The 26,673-nt window shown below is 43.5% G+C and overlaps 1 protein-coding gene across 4 annotated transcripts in view; it reads left to right on the forward strand.

The window, feature by feature from the left end:
* Nucleotides 1-26,673, forward strand: part of IP6K1 (inositol hexakisphosphate kinase 1) — a 37,089-nt gene that overhangs the window by 4,801 nt on the left and 5,615 nt on the right. For 2 of the 4 annotated variants that reach the window (XM_032120621.1, XM_032120622.1), the window contains 3 exons: nt 92-191; nt 23,880-24,225; nt 26,409-26,619. In XM_032120621.1, the coding sequence (XP_031976512.1) occupies nt 24,003-24,225; nt 26,409-26,619 (434 nt within the window). In that variant the 5' untranslated portion in view covers nt 92-191; nt 23,880-24,002. Of the gene's footprint in view, nt 1-91; nt 192-9,506; nt 9,596-23,879; nt 24,226-25,638; nt 25,816-26,408; nt 26,620-26,673 lie in introns of those variants that run through there. The other 2 variants (XM_032120623.1, XM_032120625.1) reach the window with 2 other exon arrangements.

Consider the following 26,673-nt stretch of genomic DNA (forward strand, 5'->3'; position numbering starts at 1 on the left):
CTCTCAAACATTCCTAGTTGACAAGCAAGTAAAGATCTAAATAAAAGCTAATTTAGCTCTTGCTAACTCGTTTCCATACATCATCTTGCAGGCTGACTTGCTTCTGGGGTCCTGCTTCCTCGTGATTGTGAGAAGTTGGCTCCATATTCCAGTGACTGCTCAGCCAAAGGAGCTTGGGTGACATCTCTAAGGTAACTTTCTTCTGTTTTGCTCAGAATACATATGCAGCCACCTTAGAGATCGTGCAAAGAGAAATAAACACTTGCTTTTTACTTCTCCCTTTGTAATTTTACCCTTCAAGTAAGGATATATAGATACAGTTTGTGGGAGTTTTGCTCTTATCTTTGAAGGCTACTACAGGCACACCCAGGTAAGTGCACTAGCACAGAGTGAAAAATTCAGTTCTGTTCATTCACCAAATCAGTGTCAGTTCTTTGTAATAAGAGCTAAAATTCCAAGATTTGGAGGCTCACTCATGCTCTAGTAATTCTGGCCATTCAGGTGGCTGATGTTCAGCTGAATCACCTTATGATGATTTCAGAACTCTTATCATTGTCTCCTTTTTTCCTTTCTATTCTGAAGTTAGTTTGCTGAAAGTTGATAAGGCTGATCTGATAGTCTTTCAGTTTCAAAGAGGTTACTTTGTGCTGTCCTGAATTTGGAAGAAAGTCTACCATACCTGTTTTCCCCCAGTCCTTTATCAACAAAGATATGACTCAGTATACCTGTGGTATAAACAGACTCAAATGACCTCGTTTTCTTGAGACACGGTGTGTTTAAACAGTGGTTGTCACACAGTTCAGTTTTCTGGTGGGGAGGCCCCTGACCTGTGTGCCTAATGTTCTGTCTTAGTTTGAAATGCAGAAGGTAATGACCAGAGAAGCTGAGCTCCACAACTACCTTCCTGGGGTAGGGAGAGGAGACATGTGGTGCCTTCTCTTCAGGGCATGCTCCCGTGTCTGTCACTGCTACCTTAAGTTCTGCTCTAAAGCTAAACTACTGTATAGCTTATATATTCTGTTCTGACATTTTTCTTTTTTTCTCTCCCTGTAGTTCTGTGCTGAGCTGCATTTTCCTCAATTTTTTAAACTTCCAGAGCGGGTTAATGCAAAATGTCACGTGATCTTTAATTCCAATTAACATTGTCCACTGTTGGTATCAAAGTATTGTCAAGCATTCCTGAAAGTGAGTTTAGAAATCTTAAAAGGGCACAAGAAGATAGGGCTGGCTGTTTGTTCTGTGTCCTTTGACAGTACTGTCTGAGCAGCTTAAGCACGTGTGGGGAGCAGTCATGATCTCATTACAGCTAACTATAGGCGATAAGCAGCTTTGAGCACCAAAATCAGTGCACTACGGAGTGCAGATGTCAGTGAGTTATTTAAAGCAGGAAGGATTTGGGAAAGAAGCCTGGGGGCTCCATAGTCCTGTGTCTTACTCAGTGTCTGAATCAAACCATCAAGTAACTGCCGTGAAATTGCTGGAGCTATTGCAGAAAATGAGATATGGTGCTCTTGCATTGCTTTGTTGGTTAAAAAAATGGTAAAGTCCTGGAGTTTTGGAAGACCCTCACAGTACTTGCTGCTTGGTGGAAGGTTTATTCCACTTTCCCAAGCTGTGGTCTTTGTATAAAGCTGTGTGACACATCTGAGGAATAGACCTGTTGGATTCACAGGGGTTGACTCTGATCTCACAAATATGGAAATAAAAAGAACTTCTAACTTCAGTCTTTTGAGTGTGTCCCAAAAGAATTGTTGAAGCAGTCTGAAGCTCAGTTTGTGTTGAAACAATACATATGCAGGTTTTTTTTAGATAATTTCTTAAACACCCCCACACTTCCTGTATTAAACCCACATCATGTTAATCTTGAAGATGTGGATTTTACTTAGATTAAATGTTATATTGTATAAAATCTTTATGGATACCCATACTTTTGCAAATAATGGAGTGGTTTGCTTTATTTTCCATTAAAACCAAATATTGTATTTTCTTATGCTGTGCAAGGGGCATTTCCTTTACTTGGGCATAAATCTTTATGTAATTGAGGTCTTAATACTTCACAGTTCTTACCACAAATGTTGACCTGAATAGACTTATTAAATTTGACAGTAAGCTAAATGTGAACGAGTAAGCATTATCAGCCATGCTTTATGCATCTTTTATTTTTATAGAACTGAGGAAAAACCTCTATTTTAGTCAGACTGAATAGGTATCACTGTTGTGCAGCATGCAGAATCCAAATAGTTTTCACTCTTCCTCAGGTGCTCTGCACATTGTTTGTTTTTTTTTTTCCTGTGATAACAGCACTTGGGGGTTTCTGTTTTTCCCTTTCATTATTCTTAGCTTTAGTTAAGTAAGATCACAGAAATTTCCATTCCTGTTGTCTGTGTGTTAGTTATGTAGCATCCTTAGCACTGACACTTCCAATGAATTTCAGCAGCTTAGAAAATGGATCCTATTGACAATTTGGTTCACCTAATGACAAAAACCAGTTGTCTTAAAAATTAATTCTGATTTGTGAATGCAGCTTGATTCAAATATTCTTAGTTAAAATAGTTAAGGGTATTGTATCATTTGCCAGCCAGAAGTGAACCAAGGTCTTTATTCACTGCAGTTAAAATGTCTTCCTAAAACCTGGCAATTAAAAATCACGAGTTAGATGGCGAAGTGTTTGAGACTTCTATGTTTTTTGGAATTCATCCTATTGTGACGTGATGACCAGAAGAAAATTCAAAACTTTTTAAGAATTCTGCTAAAGATCAGTGTCCTGTAGTAGTGAGCTTGCCAGGTTGACTCTCGTGTGAGTGCAAGGCACTTTGTTTCAGGTTTCCTGTCATTTGCAATTTTTTTATGACTCTCAAGGAAGAGAACTGTGTGTTATTTTCCATCCATAATGTTTGTTATTTTGTGTTTTTCAGCCTGAGATGATACGCTTTTGGCACGTATTATCACACTTTATTGATCTGGAAGAGAAAATTAAAGCGAAATTTGCTTTCCCTAGCTATACACAGCCCGTGATGTATTGTGGCTGTGAGAATACATGTGATTTAGCAGACTGTTATTTTGTAGAAAAAAAACCCAACTCAAATCAACCTGCAACATATCCTTCCAGTATCTTTAGAAGAATTTAAAGTGTGAAAAACCAAGGTAGCTGTAATACACTTAAGAGAGTTTTTGCTATTAGAAACAAACCTGCATCAGTTTGTATGACTTCCAGATGAGTGTGCTGTGCTTTTTTAGCATGTGGGGCAGAAGAAATTTATTTTTTTGTGTATGTGCAGGTGCTGCATTTAATTATCTACAAACCAATTTGACAATATATCAGGTTTAACATACTTTTTGCTTTGGCTTTACATCTCTTATGTAACCAGTGGCCTCAGTTGTTGTGAGTGGCACACTAGAAAGCCTGTTGGAAGGAGCTTTGAGATCCACTTCAGCAGCTTAACATTTGGATAAGATACTGGGAATTTGTGACCTGTAGAGTGCTTACAGGAGCTTGTTTACGACTGCTTCAGTGAACAGGAAGTTAAATATAGGCTTTGTCTGATTCTTCGCTTCAAATGAAGAGGAGAAGTTTCTTGTTTCAAACCCTCAGACAGAACTGGTTGGTGTGGTAGAGCATTTCAAGGAGCCTACTGGGCAGGGTTGGTATATAGGAGAGTAATAATGAAGATTGGGAATATTAAAAGTCCCTTTGGAAGGTGCTTGAGAAATATAGTGAACTGTTTTCAGAGCTCCCTTCTTGGGTATTTCCTTTTGCAAACTCAAGTTACGTTGGATCCCTTGGAAGTGTGAGGTTTGCTAGAAGGTACCAAAAGATGGTTGTGCTGGCTCCTGATTAGGTAAAATGATCAGGCAGGCATTTTTAAGTGCCAGGCTTGGGGTTTTGTCCTTCAGAACATGTAGCACCTTGCCAAGGTTGAAGTTGTTACTGTCTGACCAGTGCATGCATCTCCTGAGAAGACAGCCTCAGGTTCAGATTGCCTTTCATTTCCACTCAGGTGGCTGGGCCTCCTGTTAATTCTTTGTCCTTTACCTTCCAGAACATGCTGCAAGCCACAAAACAACCCCAAGGTATTTTAACAGCTTTAAGATTTTCGGTATGAGTGATTGAAAGCCTTGCAGATTATGCTGATCCTCGGGAGAGTAACAGGATAAGAAAAGGCCCAGATCAAAATCCCCTCCTTGACCCTGAGTTGTGTGTCATGTATGTTTTGCCATACTGAATTTTTTAATGTCACAAGGGATGAGGGTATCCTTGTATGAAATTCTCTTTAGAGTTTTATCTAGTTTCAAATGAAATGACTACCTTAGCTTTTAGTCCCTGATACTGTGTCATATATTCTACTTAATTTAAGTACTAGATTTAGTGCACTGTCTTTGTCTAAAGTATGTTTGCTCTAACAGACCTCATTATTTTCCTTTCCAAACCTCAGAAATGAAATGTTGCCCTTCATCCTTGATTTTCCATGGCTTTGTTTACTTTCTTGCAGCACTTGGCATTGAGATTTTTTTTTTCCCCCCTAACACAGAGCTCAGTTTTTTCTCTTTCCTTTTCAGTGTTTTTAGTTTGTTTTTTTAGTGGGTTTACAGGACATGAGAATATACCGTATAAAAGAATGTGCCTTCCTTTGGTACTTTCTCATGGGGAAAAAAATCACAATGAAGTGTCCAGTTGAGAAGTTATAGCTCATGTTTTCTTGCCTATGACCCTCAAGGGTCAGCTGCTTAGGAAAATTAAACTGGTATTAAGTAGGGAACATGGATTTGCAATGTGATTATGTGGCTTTATCTCCCTGTGGATGTGCTTATAAGGTTGTTTCTGCTACAACTGCTTGGGACAGCTGCATTAATCAGCACGTTCATCCTTACCTAGTGAAGCTCTGCCAGTGGAATCCCTTGATGTAGATACAGTGACAGTGATAACATGACACTTTTAAGATAAAACTTGTTTTGCTGGAGGTGTTGATAAGGTAAAGAGTGAGGAGTGCTTTATTTGTCATTGTGATTAGCGCGTATTTCAAGGAAAGAAGGATTAGATAAAAAAGTAGGGGCCCAAAATATATCTTTACCAGCTGAATTAATTTTTTCATTGGCAGTGTAAAGTTAGAAGGGGTTGCAGCGGGAGAGGAGGGGATCCTCTCTCAGTTGGGCATGAAAGATTTTACCTATCTATACAAACCTTGGTATATTTATTAAGAACGGGTGTCTACTTGAAATCACAGGGCAATCTGCAGTTCCATTTTCTCGTAGAGTAAATTCAGTGGTGTTCTGAGCATTGGTATAATCTGGAGTACTGTATAACTGGCTGTCTTGCATTTCTCTGGCCTTTTTCAGATGCTTGAGAAAGCCCCAAATTTTGGTTAGTATTGATGTCTCAGAATTACGGTAGCAGAACAAACCGCTAGATAACAACTGCTCCTTGTGCTTTTGGCACAAGAATTTGTTTACCAGGGTGAAGTGAGCTTGTTTGGATAATCTTGCTTTTATTCTCTTAAGTCTTTCTGTGGGACTGATGTGCTCCTAGATTGTCTTTCTGTTTACTGTCATATGAGCAGAAAAGTTGCTTAAGGATTTGGATCTTCAGCCAAACAGCACCACATTCACTTGAAAGAGGTGCCCTAACTTGAATCTGTCTTAACAGAAACAATTCAGTTGTTGATGTACTAGGACACAAATTCCTTAAATTTTGTGAATTTAGTTACCAGGTAAGACTAAATTTAAATGAAGTACAAGGGGATCATGAAAAGTGAAATGATTGCCAAGCTGCTGGCTTTAAAATATGGCATAGAAGTAGCAGGATAGTCATGTAAATTGTTCTTTCTGAAAAGATGTTTTTCTGCTGGCTGAAGTACACCACAGCTGAATGATTTTACCAAGATCATGGAAGCATCAAAACCAGTAGCCTATTCCTGGTTCTTTCCTTTGTATTTTGATAACCTCAGGTAGATTATGGTTATCTAAAGAACCTGTTAATCAAATCAACTGGGCACTTTGCTGACCTGTTAAGCTTCAGCAGAGAGATGTAAGAATTGCTGCATTTCTCGTGGCTTTAAGTGTTTTACCAGTGTTCAGACAGAAGTCGTGCTGTCTGATAAAACAGCAGGATGCCATTAGGGGCCTGCCAAATGTAAGTGTTTTCTGCTTCCCCGTGTAGAAGACGACAAGTGTAGCTGGGGCAAAATGTTTGTTTAGCTTTATCTTCACAGTTAGACAGAGAAAGAGAAAATTCTGTTGCACGTGCCCCTCCATTCACTCTCAAACACTGTTGTAACTGCCAAAATGCTCTGGTGTATCTCTGTCTGCATATGTGAGATTAAAGCCCTCTTGGGTACTGAAATTCCAGCTCACATGAGGCAGTGAAGCTGTTAGTGCCTTGCATTCCATGGACGAGTAGGTGGAGCTTATGCAGACAACATATTAAAAGTCAGAGTGTTAATCTTTTTGTTAAGAGCTGCTGTTTGTGTATCACCTGCTGTTCTGGCAGAACATCCTCAGGTCAGGATGCTGCTCTGATGTGGTCTGGTGGTGACAAGAGGCAGAGGGAGAGCCCAAGCCATGGCTGAGCAGATGTTTGTTTCTGGCCACAGAGGTGAGAAGATGGGTGTAATACCAATGTTTGCTTGTTTGGGTCTTAAACTCATTCTCTAACAGCACGAGTTGTACTGAATGGGTGTTGCCACAGATTTCATGAAGGCAGAGATCCTGCAGTCCTCAGCTCCTTTAAGAGAGCCAGTTGCTTGGAATCCCCTTATCTAACACTGTTCATTTCCATATAATTAATTCTCAGGCAGCTCAGAAAAAGGGCAATGTATAGATTGAGGAGAAGATGGATCAGAGTGGTGTCACAGCCCACAGTGTGTCATAGGAATTGCAAAGCTGCTTTACAGTGAGCTTGAAGTGAACCAAATCAAACACTGGTTTTCAGAGGCCATAAGGGTGAGATTAGCTGGCTTGTGATGGTTCTTTGTGGCAAGTTTGTGTTTGGCTTTGATGCATAACTCTTAGACTTGATAGGTTTAAATCTATATGTTGTCCTAATTCCTAAGGAAACAAAACATTTGTGCTGCTTCCTGAGTACTGGAGCCAGCTTCTGCTCCTTACCAGCTGACTTTGCTCTCCCCTCCCTTTGCACAGGACATGTTGTTGTTCACAGTGTGCTCTTTGGATGGAGTGTCTGGATCTTGACTGTGGGGTCAGTTTCTTCAAGCTGAGAAACATTTCCCTTCACAGATGCTAAGTGGCTGCTTACCAGTAGACATGCTTTGAAAATTTCCTTGTCACAGGTGGGAGTGGGATGTGGCATCTTGGCTTAGCTTTCCTCTGTAGTCTACATGGAAAGCAAAGACAAAGGAAAAGTGTTGAATATCTGCTTAAGTTTTCTGAGTAGCAGAGTATTGCAGGACTGTACTCTGAAGGTAAAGAGGAAAGTGCAACTTTTTTTTTTAAGCATTGTGAAATGGAAAACTGCGCCTATAAACCGCAGCATGATGTTTTCCTTGTTAGCAGTGGTAGAAGAACTTTTCACCTCTGGCCCTAATGAGGCCTGTTTGTCTTCTGTGTTTAAAGTCTCAACATAAATATGTGGGGTGGCAAGTCACTGCAAAGGGATTTTTGCTTAAGTCAGGTCTCAGTCAGCAGCTTAATAGAATGTGGTTTCTATAACTGGTGGAGAAGGTTTTTGAGCAGTTAATGCATATCATGCAAGTTTTGCTGCAGTTGCTATTTTTTCTATACTTTCTTCTTTAATTATTTTTTTATTTTGGGGAAGTAAGTAGCTGAGTTATTGGGGTAAAGGACAGGAAGCCTGCATTGTGCATCTGCATTGTCACCTGAGGAGTGAATCAGCTCAGTCATAAGAGTTGAGCTGTAGTGAGTTGTCCGGCCATTTTCTGGCAGGCAAGAGTTCCTGTCAGTGGCTTCAGTGTATGGGTAAAGAAAATCCAGTGTGAGTCTGTCTCTGCTGCTGCAGGAGATGCATTTAATAATATCCATGTCTTCGCTGAAGGGACTTGTGCTTGAGGCAAAAGCTCTTTCCATTTTTTTTTGTTGTTTGCCCAAGTAAACTTTTTTATCATTGGAAGAAGATACTGAAGTTTTCAAATCCATGTTGTTCCCAGAAGGGGGCAGGGGAGACTTGTGAGTTGTGGAGTTTGATTAAAAAGTACTTTTGTTTGGTTTTGTGACACTTCCGTGCTGGCTTTCGGGCACAGCAGGCACTGCCGCCGCTCTGGCAGCGGGAGCGTGGCACGATGAGACGCCTGCTCAGTGCCAGGAGCCTGCAGCAGGGACCTGGCCTGCAAGCCTTCCGTGCCTTGGCTCTCCTTTCTCTTGGGGAGCATTGCAGCAGCTCAGAGTTCTTTCCTGCAGTTCCCCCATATCTGATATACTGAAATGATATTCATGAAAAGACATGAGAGAATATAGTTGTCATTAACATCCCCATTTCTATACCAGGAGCAATCTGGATGGTTGGCATCTACGTGGGTGAAAATCCTAGTTCCTTATTCTGTCATCTAGATTTTTATTCTTAATTAAAGCTGGAAAGAAGCTTCTCCATGCAGCTTTATTAGGGATTTTCAGGAGGGTCTAGGTTTGCTCTTCACAGACCTAACTTCCATTTGCTAAAGACACTCAGCCTGGCCAACAGTGAGAAGGCGGCTGTTTTGCCAGATGTTTTGGAAATGGGGTCATGCAACTCCAGCAAGTTTGTTTTATGTCTGCAAAGTGGCCTGGGGTTTCTTTGACAGCCTGGGATACAGGCAGAACAAACTTGGCCATGTTAGTCTGCATTTCTGTCTTTGAATTGGGGAAGCAGCTACTTTCTCACAGGAAGTGCTTTTTGTAACGTTCCTGATAATTTTGACATAACTTCTACCTCCACATCGGCTGTAAAAGGGTAAACAAAGACACTGCCGAATAAGGGGGCTGGATGAGTGGTGCACAGACTTGCTTGAGGTATTTGGTGCTTTTTATGCCCGAGTCATCAGCTGCAAGATCTCCTGGCTCCTGTGTCTTAAGACAAGGTTCAAAGAGGAACCAGCAGTCAGAAGCAAATGGAAACAGAGTGGAGGATTACTTGAGAGAATTTGAGCCATGGGAGCCCATGGGACCTGATGGTGCTGTGGTGCCAGTCTTGGTCATTTTGGAGAGGTGCTGGCACATGTCTGATCACTTATCTTTAAAGTAGGCCCAAAGAATAATCCAAGGAGGTCAATCTCACTTGACTCCTGGGGACAGTCATGGGTCAGGTCCTTTTGGTACACCTTGCCTGTGTGGAACATGTGAAGGAGTGTGACTGGGAACAGTATGGATTTACTGACTATAAGTTGTGTCTGACGCACCTCATTCTCTTCTGTGATAAAATAATCGGATTTGTGGATGAGGAAGAGCACTAGAGGCCATTTAGCTTAAGTTTACTGGGTGTTTTCACACTCTCCCACAGTATTCTTGTATGCAAGTTGGGACATTACAGACTGGATGGGTGGAGTATGAATTCAAGCACATCAGGGAATTCTGAAGAGTAAATGGAGTCAGAGGCGGATGAACGGGTGATTCATAGAGCTCTTTCCACACAGCAGGACGTTAGCTTCTGAAAGTAGGCTCTTAATCAGTCATTTTTTTTCCTCCTGAATGTCATTCTTTGCCACAATGTGATAAGAGTGGATGGAAGACAGTATTTAAGAGGCTGTCTGGTTGAAATTCATCAGTCTGGCTCATTATCAGTGTAGAAGATTAATCTGTCTTTTCTTGGGAAGAAGTAGGGGGAGTTAACATGAATGTTCTTCAAGATTACCTTGTTTTGTTTTTCATTCACTCACGTGTGTATGTGATTGAACTATAGCTAAATACAATACATGGTAGTTTTGGAGATTTCAGTCATACCTAGGGAGGATGTGTTTGGAATGCTGTGAGGTTAGTTTGAAAAGAAGGAAAACAATCAGTCAAAACAAAGTAATTTTGTTTTCAGCAGGTTACAGCCTCTTTGGGTTTGACAAACTTGCCATTACAAAAGGTGATCTGGAGGTTTTCCGTCAGTCCAGACCTAATATGTACTTTGAATTCTCTTCAGTGTTCCTAAGATACTGTGGAGCATCTGATGGATCTTTTCAGGATTGCCAGTCTGGAAAGAATACTGTTTTATTGGATCTGGTCAGGCTGAGGTGTATATACTTGTGCCCAAGGAACTGTAATTGCAGAATTCAATGTATGGTGTTTGCTTTGGGAATTTTTTTCCTTTCCAATACTGCTATTACTGCCTTGCTGCAGCCAGTGGTATGTGTTGGCATTAAGAATTCAATTTAAGCTATCTAGTGTGGTGGTGTGCTAAATTAAGGCGCCAGTTATGAGCAAAGAGGTTAATGGTCTTACATAATGTTGGTCTTGAGGTTTTTTGCTGCTGCAGAATCAAAAATAGCAATTAGAAGTTCATTTTTTGTCCTAGTTGTGTATTTTTCTGTGGGGATCAATTATCTGCAGCAACTGACTTTCTAATCAAAGCTGTTTTTTTCTGTTTTAAAAGCATCATAATTTAAAAGTTGAGAACAGTACTAAAAATCCAAGTTCACCACAAGCTGCTTATATTTGTCTTTCAGTTAGTGGTCTCTTGAAAAGCTGTAGATCATTCTTATTTTATCAGAACTGCCTAAGGAATGTAATTTTAGCTCCTCTGCTTTTATGGCTTTTGTAATAATTCTTCATGGGTTCAGCTCCTTATGGCTTTTGTGTGTCTGTTAACCCTGTAGCTTCTCTGTGCAGTTACTGGTTAAAACTCTTTAACTCTTGCCTGCACTTTGCTATTGCACTATGTAGTCTGAAACAGCCAAAACCATGGAGTGTTCTTACAGATGCATCTGAGATCTTCTGTTGTGTTAGCCAGTACTTTTTTTTTCTTCTGAGAACACTTTGCCATTTGTCCCAAATGGGAACTGACTGTATCCATTAGGATTAGCTTGTATGTGTGTCTAATCTCATCCTGAATCTCCATTCACAGAGATGCTGGCAGTGTGTTCCTTCCTGTGGAGGTTTCCCTTCATGTCTAGTCCCACATTTTTTGTAATTGTGGAATTCATAATGCATTGTAACGTTGATTACCTTATGTAGAAAAAATGTGTATGTTCACCTCCACGGCAGCATGGATTGCTTTACATCTGTGCACTGTTAAGTGGCAAGGGGAATGATTCCTGGTTACGTTGTCTAGGGAAGATTCAGGACTTGCTTTGTAGACTCCATTCAGAAGTGTCCAAATGGTGTCTTGTTGGAAGGTGAAAAAAACCCAAAAGAACAGGGGGAGAGTTGTCCTCAAATTCTTGGTGTCTGATGTCTGTGAAAAAGAAAGATTTATGTAACTGAATGTGCTGCATTCTGCTCCTTGGCTTTCCTTCTGAGGTGCTAGGATGTTCTTGCAGGGCATTGCTGCTCTCACTTCCTGACAGCCCACCTGGGCTTAGTGCCTGCTGAGGCTCTGCTTTGGTACATGAGCTGAGGAGCTGTGAACCACATTCACTAGACTTGCCCTAATTTTTTAGCATATGATAATTTGTGCTTTTCAGTCTTTCCTTGATGAAATGTCTGCTTCCAGGGTAGTCAGCAGCCTGCATGAGGAGATAAGCTGAATTGGGATTTGAGGAGGGAAGCACTAAGCAGATCTGCAGCTGGGTATGTGACAGCCACAAAGAAGAGTCCCCTCCAAACATCACTGGCTGTGGCTTTCCCTACTTGCATTAGAGATTCCATTAAAAGTCCGGTCTTTGAGCAGCGATCTTATAAATTTTTCTAATCTCTCTCTGCTGATGAGAACGGTGAGGCAAGACATAATATTAATGTGTAATAGCAGTGGGCTGGTAGCTGAGCAGCAGTCCCCCAAGGGTAGGATTCATAATCCTCTTAAAGGAGAGGAGGATCAGAAGCTTTGGAAGGTCACCTTTTGCGGGGTGAGAAGCAATCCATATGCAAAGCTCTGTTGCCTTTCTGATCAGTTCCTCTCCCATTTTCATATTTCATCTCACAGCAGCAGAAAATAGATCTAGATGAATGCTGCAAGAGTCTTGACCCCTGTAAAACTCCCACTGCCTCAGGTGTGACTACCTGCCAGAAGACAGCTGTGTCTATATGGGTTGATAATCTTGCGTGACAGGGTTATGAAGTTGCACTGTATAGAGATACAGGTCTGTTCCTCATGAGACACTCTGAGCGTGCTTTGATCTAAAAGGGATGACCATGTGCTTCTGCTTGGTGCTCTGCAGCTTCACCACAGTTTTACCTTTGCCTTATTTTGTTGCACCTGTATTTTGCTTGTGTTGGAGAGTTGTGAGAAATTCAGATGCCTAAATGCAGTCCTAAATGATGGCTTTACTAAATTTTCTTAAAGTGCAATATGTTAGTGACTGTCAGCAGTCAGAAATTTATTAACTTCTTGCTTGTGAGTTACGATATTTTAGTGATGTGTTGAGACAGAGATGTAGCATTTGTTCGTGAACTTAGTGTTTTCTTTGAAACACCTACTTGTTTTTGTAAGATTGTCCAAATACAGTGGAAACTTGCAGCTTGTTCAAGACGCAGCCACAACTTAATCTCTGCATTTGGAGGAGTGAATTCTGCATGGAAGTGGCCCAGACTGTTTCTTGAGTGTGCTGTCCTCCACATGGCAGCCAGATGGCAAGTAGAAATTGAATTTTCTGCATCTCTGAAGCAAATCCGGGCCTTCCAGGAATCCCCAGTTTGATGAATGCAGTGTCCAGAGTTAGGTGTTACAAGCAGTGATGAGAGCTTGCTACAGCAGGTGTTGATCATGAGGAAACCTTAGTGAAATTCTCCTGAGAAGACTACGATGTCCCTACCATTAAGGGATTGCTGTGCACGGCCGAGGATGACGTGTGTCTGCTCTCCAGCAGATGAGGGGTACGTACATAGATGCAGCTTTTGGAGCTGTGTTGGCACAAGAGCCCTTTCATGGTGAGACAGGGGACAAATGAATAGTTCCAGCTTCATGTCACCTTCAGTGTTGTTGTAACTCCATTGCTTCACAGGAACTGCTGCAGTGGTTTCCTACACAGAGCCCTTTAGATGGGTCAGCTCTTCCTTCCTAAAAAGCTTCGTTGTGCAGAAGCGGTCAGCTTTCTGAAGTGACTTTCTTAATAGTTTAACCAAGGTAAAGAGAACCTTGGATGTAACCCAGGCAGCAGTTTCTAAGAATTCTTTGTTGTTCATGAATCAGTGTTGTTTGTATAATGTTGTTGTCACTGTTCCCTCTGGCTTTGCTCCCCAGTACTGCTTGTGCATGCTGCTGCTGTTTGTCATGCCCTATTTAATCACAACAGGCTGTTCCTCACTCTCCTGTATATATTTTAGCAGCTCTTTTGCTCTGAAAATAATGCTGGTATCAAATAAATTAAAGATTGATTTTTGAGGAAATAGAGCGTTTTAAATATTAATGGTGTGTTGTGGAAGATGAAAACATGAAGAATTAGATTGCAGATTTTTTAATGTACAGTTTAAATCTTCTGAACCAAAGTGGTTATGTATAACTATTGGGTGTGATATTTTATCTATGTTGAGTAAGAGAGCAGCTTCACAGTTGCTTGGAGCTGGACTTCTGCTGTGCCTTGGTTCCTACTTTCTCCCATTTTTTGATGCTGGGGGATTGTTGGTCAGATGTATTGGGGACCTAATCCAACTGAAAACTGAAGGCTTTTTGTTTTGTTTTATATATTGCTGTTTTGTTTTCCTACCAGATTGGGTACTTACTGTAGCTGTCTGCAGGAGTGCTGATGCTGGTGTAAAGAGGATGTCAGGAGAGGTGAAAAAGTCAAATGATGTTTCTGCTGCAAGTGACAACTCTTGTCTCTTTAAAGTCAGGGAGTGAGACTGTTCTCTGAGCGTGTGTTTGCAGGGCAGCTGGAGCTGAATGGAACTGGCTCTGCTACTCTTGTGCCTGCCCTTGCCCTGCTCAGTGATTGTCCCCTTTTACTTTCGTTGGGCACTGGCACTAAACCAGTTCAGGAAGCCACATTGGCAAAAACAACTTTTCTTTTCTTCCGGGTTAACTTGTTTGCCAGGCTGGTTTCTGAGCAGGATCAGTGAGTGCCAGTGCTGACTCAGGAGAGAGGATGGGTTTGAAGAATGCTGACTTAGATTTACTTAACCTGTCATGGAACTGTAGCCTGAGATGCGTATTAAGGAACAAAGGATAAGGTTTGCCAATTAGCAATTTTTTCAGTTTTGTGTCTTCGTGGATTGATGTGATGACATCTACAAAAAAGGCTGCTGAACATCTTAGAGACTTATTTTTTTGCCTTCTAGAGCAGACACAACAGAAACTGTAGAAAGCTGGTTTCGTTGAAGCTGTTTCATTAACGTGTCTCCTGCCCTATTCTGGAAGTCAGATCTTTATTCAGTCTTTTGTGCCTTGTTCTCAATGAGAAGGCCTTTCACAATGGTGTGTGTCTGATGCAGGTACCTGTCACCAGCTGAAAGCAGAGAACCAAGTATTTCCCAGTAGGTTCTCAGGCAGCCATCAAAAAAGGAGGTATTTTCAGTTGGTTTTGTTTCAAACAGTGTTTGAGCTGGTAATTTGGGAAAACCTTCCGTCTGTTTCTTTCATGATTGTTTATAAAGCATGCTAGCATGGCATCATGCTTAGTGCTTATTCTGCTTTTCAGTATTTCTGTTTGTATTTCCATGTTCAAATAAAAATTCAGCTGCAATCTGAAGAGTTGCCAAAACTGCAGATAGGCTCCCCTGTTCACTCTTTGAATGTCACAGTCTTCAAATTAGTGGGAATCTGCACATCACGTAGGCTTGTGTTTCTTGAATGGAAGATTACCAAGATAGTTAGTGCTTATGCAATTTCTGGGAGAGTTTTGTTGCAGAACTTGGCCCAAAGCTGTTCATTCGCATTAGTGACTTGGTTAGTCATGTTTTTATGTTTATTTCAGCATGCAGACTGCAAAAATGACATATAATTTTGGACAAGCAACAGCTTGAGGGAGCTCAGTAGCCATGCCTTGGCTGTAGGATAGGCATCAGTGTGACCTCATTTTGCCTCATTAAAGAGACCCTTCACGGTTGCAAGCGGTGGCAGTGAAGTCCCCTACATGTTCAGTTTAGTCAGTGATCCTGTTCTACAGCAGCCACGGAACAAGGTGAGCTGGGAATGCAAACACTGGCTTTAGGCACAAGGATAACCATCAGCAATTCAGGCACCTTCTGCTGATACAACTGTTTGTACAGCTGCACAATAGATTGGGGATCTGACCTGGGTTGAAAAGTAATCCTTAAAAAAACAAAACAAAGTGCTGGTTTATTTTTAACTGTGATCAGTTTTGATTCATGGTGAGGCTGCAAACAGTTGTACCAGTGCAGCAGAGTTGAGTGGGAGGGTGGTGTTCATGCTGTTCCAGATGTCAAAGGATTGCCCGCCTGTGTAACCATGGTCTGAAGAAATAACTGAAGGAGGAGTTAGACACTGATTTGGCTCAATCAGTGCCAGAAGGAATCTCAACATAGTATTGGGTGGTTTTTTTAAAGCCAAGCATTTGGATGGCATTGGTTCCAATGTGGAGGATCACTTTATATAGAGCAACCAAGACAAGCAAGCTTTTTTCAACCCAAAACCTGCCCTGTTTTACCAGCCTAAAGAGAATGTGGTGGATGAATAAAGTATCAATGTGCACTTTTTTCTTGTGCAGACCAAACTTTTGATGTATGTGTTTTCTCTGGCATTTCCCTATAAGAGCTGGAGGCCTAGGTGTTCACCTGGGTTTTCTTAATTCACTGATTTTACACATTCTGAAAGTAGAAAAAAAAAATTGGGATAGATTAAATTTTTTTGCTTGACTTTTAGCTTCAAATTTTATTGTTTGGGGTTTTTTTTCTCTTTTGTGTTTTCCTTTATCTTCCCTTATTTCTTACAAGATTGTGGAGAGCAAAGATCCAGAAAACACTTCTTTCTCTTTTTTATGTTGCCCACATGAGGTCTGAAACTGTGTGTGCTCTTGCTCTTGAACTGGGGGAGTTGACTGTTTTTCCTGTTGCAGAATCCTCACTTTGGCACCTGTGCTTTGCTTTCTCTGTGTGACAAGTGTAAGGTGCAGCACACTGATTGTTCCTTTCAGTTCCTGTCAAGCACCCTCTGAAGCCTGAAAAAACTGCTCTTACTGCTGCACAAGTACTTCATTTTTCTGGGATTTTGGTGTTTTTGCTGGAAGTTTCCTCTTGTTTCTTCTCCACAGAAGCTGGAAGATTCTTGTCCCATCTTTCCACCAGCTTTCCAGGTGTCTGTACTAGCTAGGAGTCTGAGGGACACAAGGCTGAGGTGCACAACCATTTCTCCTTGTCCAGTCTGTGTGGAGGTGTGAGTGGAGCTCAAGCTCCAGAGGTGTTTGCACATGTGGATGACGACAGCACCTTGCAGCTTGAATGCCAGCAGTTATTCTGTAGGAGATTAGGCCGGATTGTTTTCCTTGGCTCTGGCATGATGCCTCCAAGGTCTTCGGAGGCATTTCTAGCCAGGAGAAGATGAGGTAAGTACTTAGGAGGTGCCAGTTTTCTCTTCCCCCCTGTTGTAGCACAAACCTGAGACCTGCTCGCCTGACTGCAGTGGATTCTGCTCAGTTTGGTGGGGCAGCCCTTCCCAGTGCCATCTATCTGGCTGAGCTCTGCCCACGCTCCCACAGAATCACACCTCCCTCTTCCTGCCAGCAGTGCTCACTGTGCAATGCATTTGTCCTCTGGTTCAGCACAGCCATCACCAGCTCTGACTCATTCTCTTGCTGTCAGCAAGTGTGGTGCATTTACCTGCTCATCCGTCCTGCTTTGCAATGCTGTTGAGAGTGTAGAATTTGGTACCCACAGCTGACATGAAAGTGCAGCTTTTGAAGAGACTCCTCCTCATGCTGAACTCAGCATAGTCATTCCATCATCTTCCTGCTGGAGAGGCATTTGGGTGGTTACCTTTGGGTGCAGGACTTCTTAGGGATGTGGCTGCCTTATTTAAGCCTCACTGTCACGAAGAGGCCAAGGTCTGTGACTAAAGAGTAGGTATACTTTATTTTAGATGAAAATTTAAACATAAGATTTTTTGAGACAGGAGGTAAAATCGTGTCCTCTGCTTATTCAGCCCATAAGTTGAGTTACAAATTATTTCTGAGATAGTCTTTGAGCTGGGCTTCTTCAGTGGGAATGACATGAATCTTTTTCCCTGTCATGCTGTGAATGCAAGGACAATTTTCTGCCTGTTGATGAGTTTCTGAGCCCCTTTAATGTAAATTCAAAAAATGTCTTTTCTTGGTGGGTTAGGCTGATTCATTGTGGCTTTTGACTGTTGAAAGTATGTTCCTTTCTAACTGTCTCTGACCACTGGATTGGAAAGCTGTGCAGAACAGCAGCTTTTGCGTTGGAATAATTTTAAAATAACCTGTGGAGACTTCTTCTTTGTGAAGCCAGAAATTAGCTCACAGAAAGCTGAGCAATGAGGCTTCACAAGCATTGATCTTCCCTAAGCCCTTCTCTGACACATGAAAGCATGTGTCATAATCTCATGTCTCCTATAAAATGCAAAGCTGATATTGGATGACCCTGCTCTCTTAGGTACAAGCTTGGAAAAAAGTCTTCTGGGCTGGTACTGATAAAGCAACCTTTTGTCGTATGTATTCCATCAGGTCTTGCTGCTATGGAAACTCTCAGGCTTGAACTGCAGCCAATGCTTTGGAACAGAGAAGGAAGGTGCCCTTTTCTACCAAGGCAGGGTGTATTTGTGGCAAGGTGCAGCAGGAGGATTCAGCAGCTCATCCCTCTTGCTCTTCCTCTGTGCCTACTGGAGAGGAAAGAGTGGTGACGACCAGACCAGGACTGGCCTTTCTTGCAGCCTTTGCAGTGACACTGATAGCAGTGACAAGGACTGGCACATCCCCAGGCAGCCAGCGTGCTGCGTTTCTCCAGTGAGGAAGGGGAAGCCTGGAGAAAAGAGCAAGGGAATTAAATGATATTATCCCTGTTACATGCAGCCCTCCACTGCTCCCCAGCATGATGTTATCACAGTAGTGCCAGCTTGTCCAGCATCAGGCCAGACAGGAATACAAGCTGGAAGAGGCCATTTGAGCCCCAGCTTGGGTTACCCCCACGTACAGACAGCTGCATGACAGGTGTTCACAAAATGTTGCAGAGTACCTGCTCCATATGTTGCTGAATGTGACAAACCTTCCCTGTTCATGATTGTGTGCTAAGACTTGGCTTAAAAAAAAAAAAAAAAAGAGAGAGGAAAACAGAGAGAGAGGCTACTGCATTAGCGTGCCAGTGTGAGAAAATGGGTATTGTGTGTGTCCTGGGTCTGAATCCCTAACAAGGACTCCCAGTACCTCATCCCTCCCGGAAGGCATGCCATGCTTTATGCGTAGGTGACAGCAGAAGGGCCTTTGCAATTCTTGCTAATCTGGCCTCTAAGAAAAATAAAAGCCTTGTTTAACCGCAGATCTAAGCACTGGTTTTAGCAAGTGGTTTCAGCATTCCAGCCAGAGTTAAAAGTGCATGGCTCAGCCTCTCTTTCTTCAGAAAGAGCTGAAAAGGCTTGGCTTCCGCTCCTTTCTTAGGAAAAGAAGGGGAGAAAATTCTTGGTCTCGCAGGCTGCTGGCAGAAGTGCTGAAGCTTTGTGATCAGTGTGATAGAAGTATGGCACAAAATAGTCTGTCGTGGTTTAACTCCAGCTAGCAACTCAGCCCCACACAACTACTCACTCATTCCCTTCCTGGTGGGATGGGGGAGAGAATTGGAAGGGTAAAAGTGACAAAACTCGTGGGTTGGGATAAAGATAGTTTAACAGGTAAATCAAAAACTACATGCGGAAGCAAAATAAGGAACTCGTTCCCCACCTCCCATGGGCAGGCAGGTGTCAGCCATGCCCAGGAAAGCAGGGCTCCATCACAGTAACAGTGACTTGGGAAGACAAACGCCATCACTCTGGACATCTCCCCTTCCTTTTTCTTTCCCCAGCTCTGTATGCTTGACACCATATGGTCTGGGATATCCCTGGGGCCAGTTGGGGTGTTGCCTCCCAGCTCTTTGTGCACCCCCAGCGTCCTCTCAGTGGAGCAGCATCAGAAGCAGAAAAAGCCTTGACTCTGTGTTAGCCCCGCTCACCAATAACAAAAAAACCTCTATTATGAGCATTGTTTTCAGCACAACAAACAAACCACAACCCCATGCAAGTTACTAGGAAGAAAATGAGCTCTCCCAGCTAAAACCATCAGTCTTTCTTCAGATCTTTAGGACCCAGAAACATAGGGTGTGTCTAAGGACTTGTACTATAAGCTTTATTTTATTTCATTTTCTCCAGGTTCAGACAAGCTCTATGTTAAGTAGCTCAGGCTCTTTCCTTGTGAACACTGCGGCAGTTGGTGCATTTGTGCCCTGTTGTTGAGGAAGAAAGAGGATTGGTGAAGGAAGCTCAGCTCATGGCATAGGATGGAGCATGCCTGGTAGTGGCTATTGTTCACTGCAGTTCCTCCCCAAGCCTCACTGCTGCCATTTTCCTCCTCAGCTGGCATTCTTGAGCAGCTTTTCCTAAGACTTCTGTTTCACTTTGGATGCATGTATATAGATTGTATTCTACTTCCTGGCCTTAATCTGACAAGCCACACTTGTCATGGGGAGAGCAGCTTGTCCGAAAAGGAGTATTTGGTGGTAGTTCAAGTATTGGACAAGATGCATGAGAAGGCTCGGGATTAAAAGATGTGTGTTAGGCAGGCTAGGAAAGTTTGTAGCTTCCTGGATACTACGAAGGCCAAATGTTTCTGATTACATCCTAAGTGTTGCTGCAGGTTCCTGGAGAGCTGTGTTCTCTGCCCAGATCCCAGGGCTCATCTCCATTTACTGCTGACTAGACAGCCATGTCTCAAACCTGTGGGGGTCAGCTTTTGTGCTGGGAAGTTGATCGCATAGTACAGTGGGAAACACTTTTTTTTTTAACTTTCTTAGACTGGGTTTTTGTCTTATACCTCATCCAGTCCAGCATGACTAGAAACAACTCTGCTTTTTCAGCACAGATGCTTCTGCTTTTCTTTGTTAATGGTCTAGCTTACCAGGAACCACTTGACCAAATGCTGTAGTCCTCTTGTTTTGCTATACTGGTATTTTCTATTCTTGTGCTTTGCTCCTGAGCGCTCTGGGGTTGTTCAGGGAAAGTCCAGCTTTTGTCATTGTGACGTTTAGGTCTGTATTTATCTCTTGCCTGTGGCCTGTCTCCAGAGTCGTCAGTGGCCATCTGCCTTAGCCCTCGGCACGGCAGGGCCTGGGGGATGGAGTCAGAGGAGAGGCGGTGCTGGAAACACAAATGTGCAAGCTGCTCAGGGCAGTCAGTGTTCTTGCTGTGTGATACATCACAATTTAGAGCATTTGTTCTCCTTTTCATTTGGGAAAGGAGCTTTACTAGTGAGTCGTGAAGCTTTGCCAGTGTTCCCATACAAGATGGCTTACAGGGAGTAGGGACATCAGCATCATGGTGTGCTCAGCAGTAATTCTCACACCCATGGCTGTGCAGCTCCCTGCCCTCACCTCTCATCATGTGGTGACCTCCAAGGCTAATTTTTCTGTCTCCCTTTGAGTTACACCCTCAGAGGAGACATCCCTGTTCTTGTTCCTGTTCTCTGGCACTGTGAACTGGCAGGAGCATCTCCTTGGTCTGGTAAGACAGCTGTAGTCTTCAGCCAGGGTTCAGTGATGTCTAAGGGGTCTCTGGCTGGGTCTTGAAGAGCACAGCACTGTTTCTATGGAGGGATATATTCCCTGCTGGAGGGTGATGTTGGTTTTGGGGATGGGATTTACCTCACTTAATGGGCTAGGAAGAGCAGTTATCTTGAATGTCTTACTGAATTTTGTTTGGAAGTGTGTGTTACTACAAGAAAACACATCTTATTGCCAAAAAGTGTTTGAACAGTGAGGTATGCACATCAGACTTGGAGCAGATACACTGACAGGGATGTCTAGACTTAAGTATTGTAGAGCAAATTTTGTTCCAGTGCACGAGTCCGTTACTGGGGAGGATAATGAAATACGGGCTGTGGTATGTCTGTGTAGTCACGGATAACTCTGCTCCTGAACCTCACCCCCCACCCTTCCCGAGTCAAGCTTAGTGGACACTTTGTCTTGCTAAGGAGAGGAGATCAGTCTGTTGGAAGGGGGTGCTAAACAGGCCTGGGTGTTTAAACTGCTGCTTGAGCTATATTGGTGGTGGTGGAGGATACCAAAGGATCTACCAGATTAAATGAACCGGTCTCCCTCAAGCTGTTTCTTGGATTGTACACTGCATTTTGCAGTTTAGTTGGAAGGACTTTCAATTTTATAAGCCAGCTAAAATAGTTGAACTCAGCTGTTGTTTAACAGATGAAGGATGAGTAATATTCAGGACTTCAAATAATTTTCTGCTTTATATTTGTTTTGAAACTGCTGGGATTCTTCTGTTGTTATTTGTGGATAGTGTCCATGTTTAGTAATAACCCTTTACTTTGAGTTAGTTTGATGAAAAACACTAAGCAGTATCTGGGCTGTAAAGTGTCTCTTTCTCAAGCCCAGTGGAAATCTTCCTCTTCAGAAATGTTGCCTCTGAAATGCTGCTTGATAGAAAATATTTTTTTCTCACATTCACTTGTACGTGGGAAAATACTGCCTGTGTCACTGTTTCTCTAGAGTGTGTGGATGCATGTGTGGAGCAGTTGTCTGGCTTTGGACTCTGTCCCCACCTGATGCCCAACTCCTTCTCTGGTGTCACAGCCTCAGAATGTTTTGTTTTTGTGGCTGTCACTTCCTCCCAGGGAGCCTGCACATCCAAAACTTGTCATGTTGGGTTTTCTTGGGGGTGCTGGGGTACTTGGCAGTGAGCCCAGGACACTTGGTGGCCACAGCCCCTTCCCAGCAGCCCTTGGATGACTGCAGTCCTGAGCATCATGTGCATATCTCCTGAGAGTGACAGCTGTCACACAGATAAATCTTGTGTTCTCTTGTCCTATGAAGTTTAAACTACAGGAAGGTGTGAAGTTAAGCTTGTCCTCTGTATTGTTTGGAACAGCTGAAAGCTCTGCTTTAGTCATTGGCAAAATAAAAGAAATTGAATCCAAGACAGAGCTGCATCAGGAAGGGAAAACTTAAGTCTGTGAAATATTTGTCTGGAGTCTGGGAAGCGCTGACCTCTTGCAGATGCTGGTACCTTGCTTGTTCTTGGATATTAACTATGTTAAACCCAACTAAAACATCTATGACTGTGTCTGCTGCTGAAATTTCTTCTTGTTGATAAAGCAAATAAGAGGGAGGAGAGAAATCCCCAGCATGTTTTTGTTTGTGATACAGCTTAGGCGCTGAGTGAGTTTGGGAGACAGACTTTGAGGGATGCCTTGAACAGACTTTGACAGGAGTTGCTACAGAGAGGGACCATTTGTGTTGTGGGGTTTTTTCCCTCCTATTCCCTGGCCTCTGCTTCAAAAGCCAGCTAAATATTCACATTATTTCCCTTGCACGGAATGTGGTGGTGTGGTCGTGTAACCACAAAAGGAAATGTTTTCGTGGGATCAGTGAGATGATTCAACTCAAATGTACGTACACTCATACTATCCCAAAAATCCAGTGCGAGGAAGCGAGCGGGAATGTGCAGACAAGGAGAGAGAAGCACTGTCCTGTTGTGGGGAATTTGGGTTAGATTGGGTTAAACATATTCTGACGTATCGCCCCTCCTTTTGAGTCTTTTGAGCTTCATCTCTGACATGGTTGAATTGGAGCAGGGGAGATGAGCTCGTGTTCATCCAGAACTTCCCCCGGCCTGGCAGAGTTGTGTAGCTGCAGAGACATCCCGCGGCCGGATGAGGAACAACCCGAGCCGTGTCCCTTGTTCAGGCCTCCAAGATCCCTCAGTTCTTAAATTGCTGCCCTTGGCTGTTGCTGTGCGAAGAAACTGGAAATTTGATGCATTCGGAAGCTGTAGTCACCACTTGGTTCTTGAACCAACATTTGGATAACTCATCGTTGTGAGGAAATCCTGTGACATTTTCCCCAGCAGCCTCAGGAGCAGCTGTGATCTAAGCTGGAAAGGGCAAGTCATCTGGAGAGAATTTGGGCAGCTTTACTTTTCAATCATCCTGTGGCTATACCGGGCACTCTGCAAACATTAAAAGAGCATCTGCCTCTCTAAAGCACTTGTAATCTCCTTTGGATTTAGTGATATATCTTGCTTACCTCTAGAGATCAGAGCCTTCTTGTGTGTATAGGTGCTGTGAAAGTATTAGAAAATCGTTGTCCTGAAAGGCTGGGAGTAATAAGGGAGAGAATCTGAGCAGAATCCATTCAGTTCCAGCACACACACAGTGACAGAATGACTGTCTTACTCTGCATCTTTCATGTCAGCGAGCCCTAAAGGAGAAAACAGTGTGACAGTAGCAGGTGAGCAGGAATTATTTAGTCATTTAGATGTTAAAAATGCAGAGGCACAAGGAGTGGAATTCAGATTCTGGAAATGTTTGTACTGCCTGTGTCAGTCACCATTACTGATACGCAGGTGTGGGCTGTAGCTCAGTCTGCTCCACTGCCTTACTGATAAAACTAACAGGGAAGGAAATAGTATTTTCTAAAGATGGGAGGCTCATAATAGCCATATCTCCTTCTTTGCCTGTCTGCTGTCAATCCTATTGGAGGAGCTCTGCATGGGACTGCCTCTGAATTAGTGTTTGTTTACCTGTAGGATTAAAGAGGTGGTGAGGAGCATGCTGGAACAAGCAGGATGTAAACAGAAAACAGAAGAGGATACAGAGGATACAGATATAAATAAATACCATAAGCTTCTCCAAGTAAACAGGGAGTGAATGTAAGTGGTCCTTTACTAACAGGAATCTCCTTTTCTTTTTCAGATCACTGCAAGGAAGCAAATTGCCAGGATTTCCCCCCTGTGGCTGCCTGACTGCTGCTGAACTACCCCTCCCAGCCCATGTGGCTCTCCCCATGCTCCAGGAGTGCAACAGGTGCCCAACGCAATGTGTGTTTGTCAAACCATGGAAGTGGGCAAGTATGGCAAGAATGCCTCTCGATCTGGAGACCGGGGGGTCCTGCTGGAGCCTTTCATTCACCAGGTGGGCGGCCACAGCAGCATGATGCGCTACGACGACCACACTGTCTGCAAGCCCCTCATCACCAGGGAGCAGCGCTTCTATGAGTCCCTGCCCCCAGAAATGAAGGAGTTCACACCTGAATACAAAGGTGAGGCCTCTGGGCATTCCAGAATGCAGTTACAGCTTTCAAGAACCTGCCCTTCCATTTTCCTGCAGCTGTCTTTTGGTGTTACTTTACTTTTCTACTTTACTCTTTTGCAGGCTGGCAATTTGATAGCAGCACTTGGAAAGGAGGAAGGTTTTTTTTTTTTGTAGGCACACAGAGTTGAATGTGCTCCTCTTTCTAGACAGAGAGCATGCAGTGTGACAGTTGTAGTCCATAGTTTAAGATTATGGATGCATAACAGAAGCAGTTTTATTACCAAGTTATTGTCAGTTGCAGCCTTGACCTAATGAGGCCAGATCATAGACTGAGCATTTGCACGTTCCAGTTCCATAATTTATTGCTTCCTCATCCAATCTCTTTATGGACCCATAGCAGCAAGCTGCTGAAGCAGGAAGTACAGCTTTCCCAGTGCTGAGGTGCAGCCTTGTCCCCAGCTGCTTTGAAGGAGTGGAATTTTCCAGTGCCTGTGTCGTAGTAGGAGATTGGCAGCTCAGCTGTGTCTTTCAGAAGCTCGATAGGCTTCCGGCCTTGTGCATTTGTGTTCAGGATGGTGATGTGGTCAGGTAGCCTTCTGTGGGGCTCAGTGTTCCTGTTCCCTCTGCTGCTTTGTCTCCATGTGGCACTGGGAAGGTGGTGCTTTATGGACAGCTGGGACCACCATCTGTTCAGGGTCTTGCCTTTGCATCTGGCTGCAGCCTGACTGTCTCAAAGCAGTGTCTACACACAGGTCATGAGTGAGGGGTGCAGTCTGAAACAGATGGGTCTTCTCTTACCCTCCAGCCACTCTGGGGCCACACAGTGCTCTAGTATCCCATCAAAAACGCCACTGAAGCCTGTGTAGTTCCTAGAATCCATATGATGTGAGTGTTTTCTGGGGGGGTGTTTTTAAAACCAATGAAGCTGATAGTCCAGATGGACTGTTGTCTTCTTGAGGTCAGATACTTCCTGGTACCCTAATGGCAGGGGAATGTGCATGTCTATCCCAGTGTGAGATTTCATGCTATGCAGTTTCACAATAGTACCAGAAATTTTTCCTACTGACCTGGGGGAGAGGATATTTTCTATCTGAGCACTCAGATATTACTGTAAGACTTCACAGAGATATCTTGAAGAGCACATTCAGGCAGCACTTGGAGTGGCATTTATGTAGTGACATTCTGGAGTCCTGAGCTGCTCTGGAGTTGTGTTTGAGCCCCCTGAACCTTGTTAGCATTGTCCTGTGTAGATAAGGAGAAAGGGAGGACAGGAACAGGATGGCCTGCATCAGCTGAGCAGGACAAGGTTTTCTCACGTTTGTGGTGAATCATTTGATTCAGTGCATCTGTCATTTGATACTCCTGGCAGCTAGTCAATACTAGTGACAAGCTAATGAAGCATTTTGTCATTGCACATCAGGAGATGGGCTGATGGCCTCATTTTCAGGGCTGGGGCAGTCCCAGAAATGAAGATGTCAGCCCTAACTGGAAGTGTCAGCGGTCCTGCTGTGTGGCTGGCCAGATATATTCTGAGTCTGTGCTGTGAAAGATCTATAACTTCCCTTGGACTGTGGTGCTTTCCAGGAGTCTTCTAAAGGTAAAACTGGACAGGACACATGGTCCTGCTTGCCTGTACTTGGCAGAGGTAGTTATGCTTCTAGGGGCCCCTGGTTTTTTTGCTAGGGAGCCCTGGGCCCTTGCAGGTCCTTTTTTTGAGACTGGCTGACTTACGGTAAGAGTGGTAGGTGTCACCTCAGCCTTAGGGCTCTGTACTTCATTGCTCTGATGCTGGAAAGCTGCTATAGCAGAGAAAGCACAGTCCTGCTTGGCCAGTGATGCTCCTGTCAACAGCAGGAATGCTTCAGTGGGACATAGGTACTTACGCAAACAAACCAGGTATTATTTCACATGCTTCGCTCCCCTCAGCATCTTGGCAGACTGCACTTGACTCTCTCCAGTTTGACGACATTTGCTGCAAGACTGAAGGAAGGAAATCAATCACACCCTCAGCCTACCAGCTGCACTTTTGTCCTTATTTCCTGCAGTGGCAGAGCTTCCCCCTCTTTCATTGCTCTGGGTTTGCTTTGCTGCTCTGTGAGCTACATTTTCATCTCTTCTGCTGAACATTTGGTTGCTAATGGTTGTGTATTCCCTCACCGGGAGAACTGATGTGTTACTTCTTCCTGGCAGGTGTGGTGTCTGTCTGTTTTGAGGGAGACAGTGATGGCTACATTAACCTGGTGGCCTATCCCTATGTGGAGAACGAGGCTCTGGAGCAGGATGATCTGCCAGAGAGGGACCAGCCACGGCGCAAGCACTCGCGCCGGAGCCTTCACAGGTCAAGCAGTGGCACCGAGCACAAGGAGGAGAAGCCTGGCCTGGCCAGTGACAGCACTGAAAGGTAAAACTTGGAGGGCCCAGTGACAACATGAAGAACAGGAGATCTCTCTTCCTT

This window comes from Corvus moneduloides, chromosome 11, assembly GCF_009650955.1.
Source record: "Corvus moneduloides isolate bCorMon1 chromosome 11, bCorMon1.pri, whole genome shotgun sequence".
Lineage (NCBI taxonomy): Eukaryota > Metazoa > Chordata > Aves > Passeriformes > Corvidae > Corvus > Corvus moneduloides.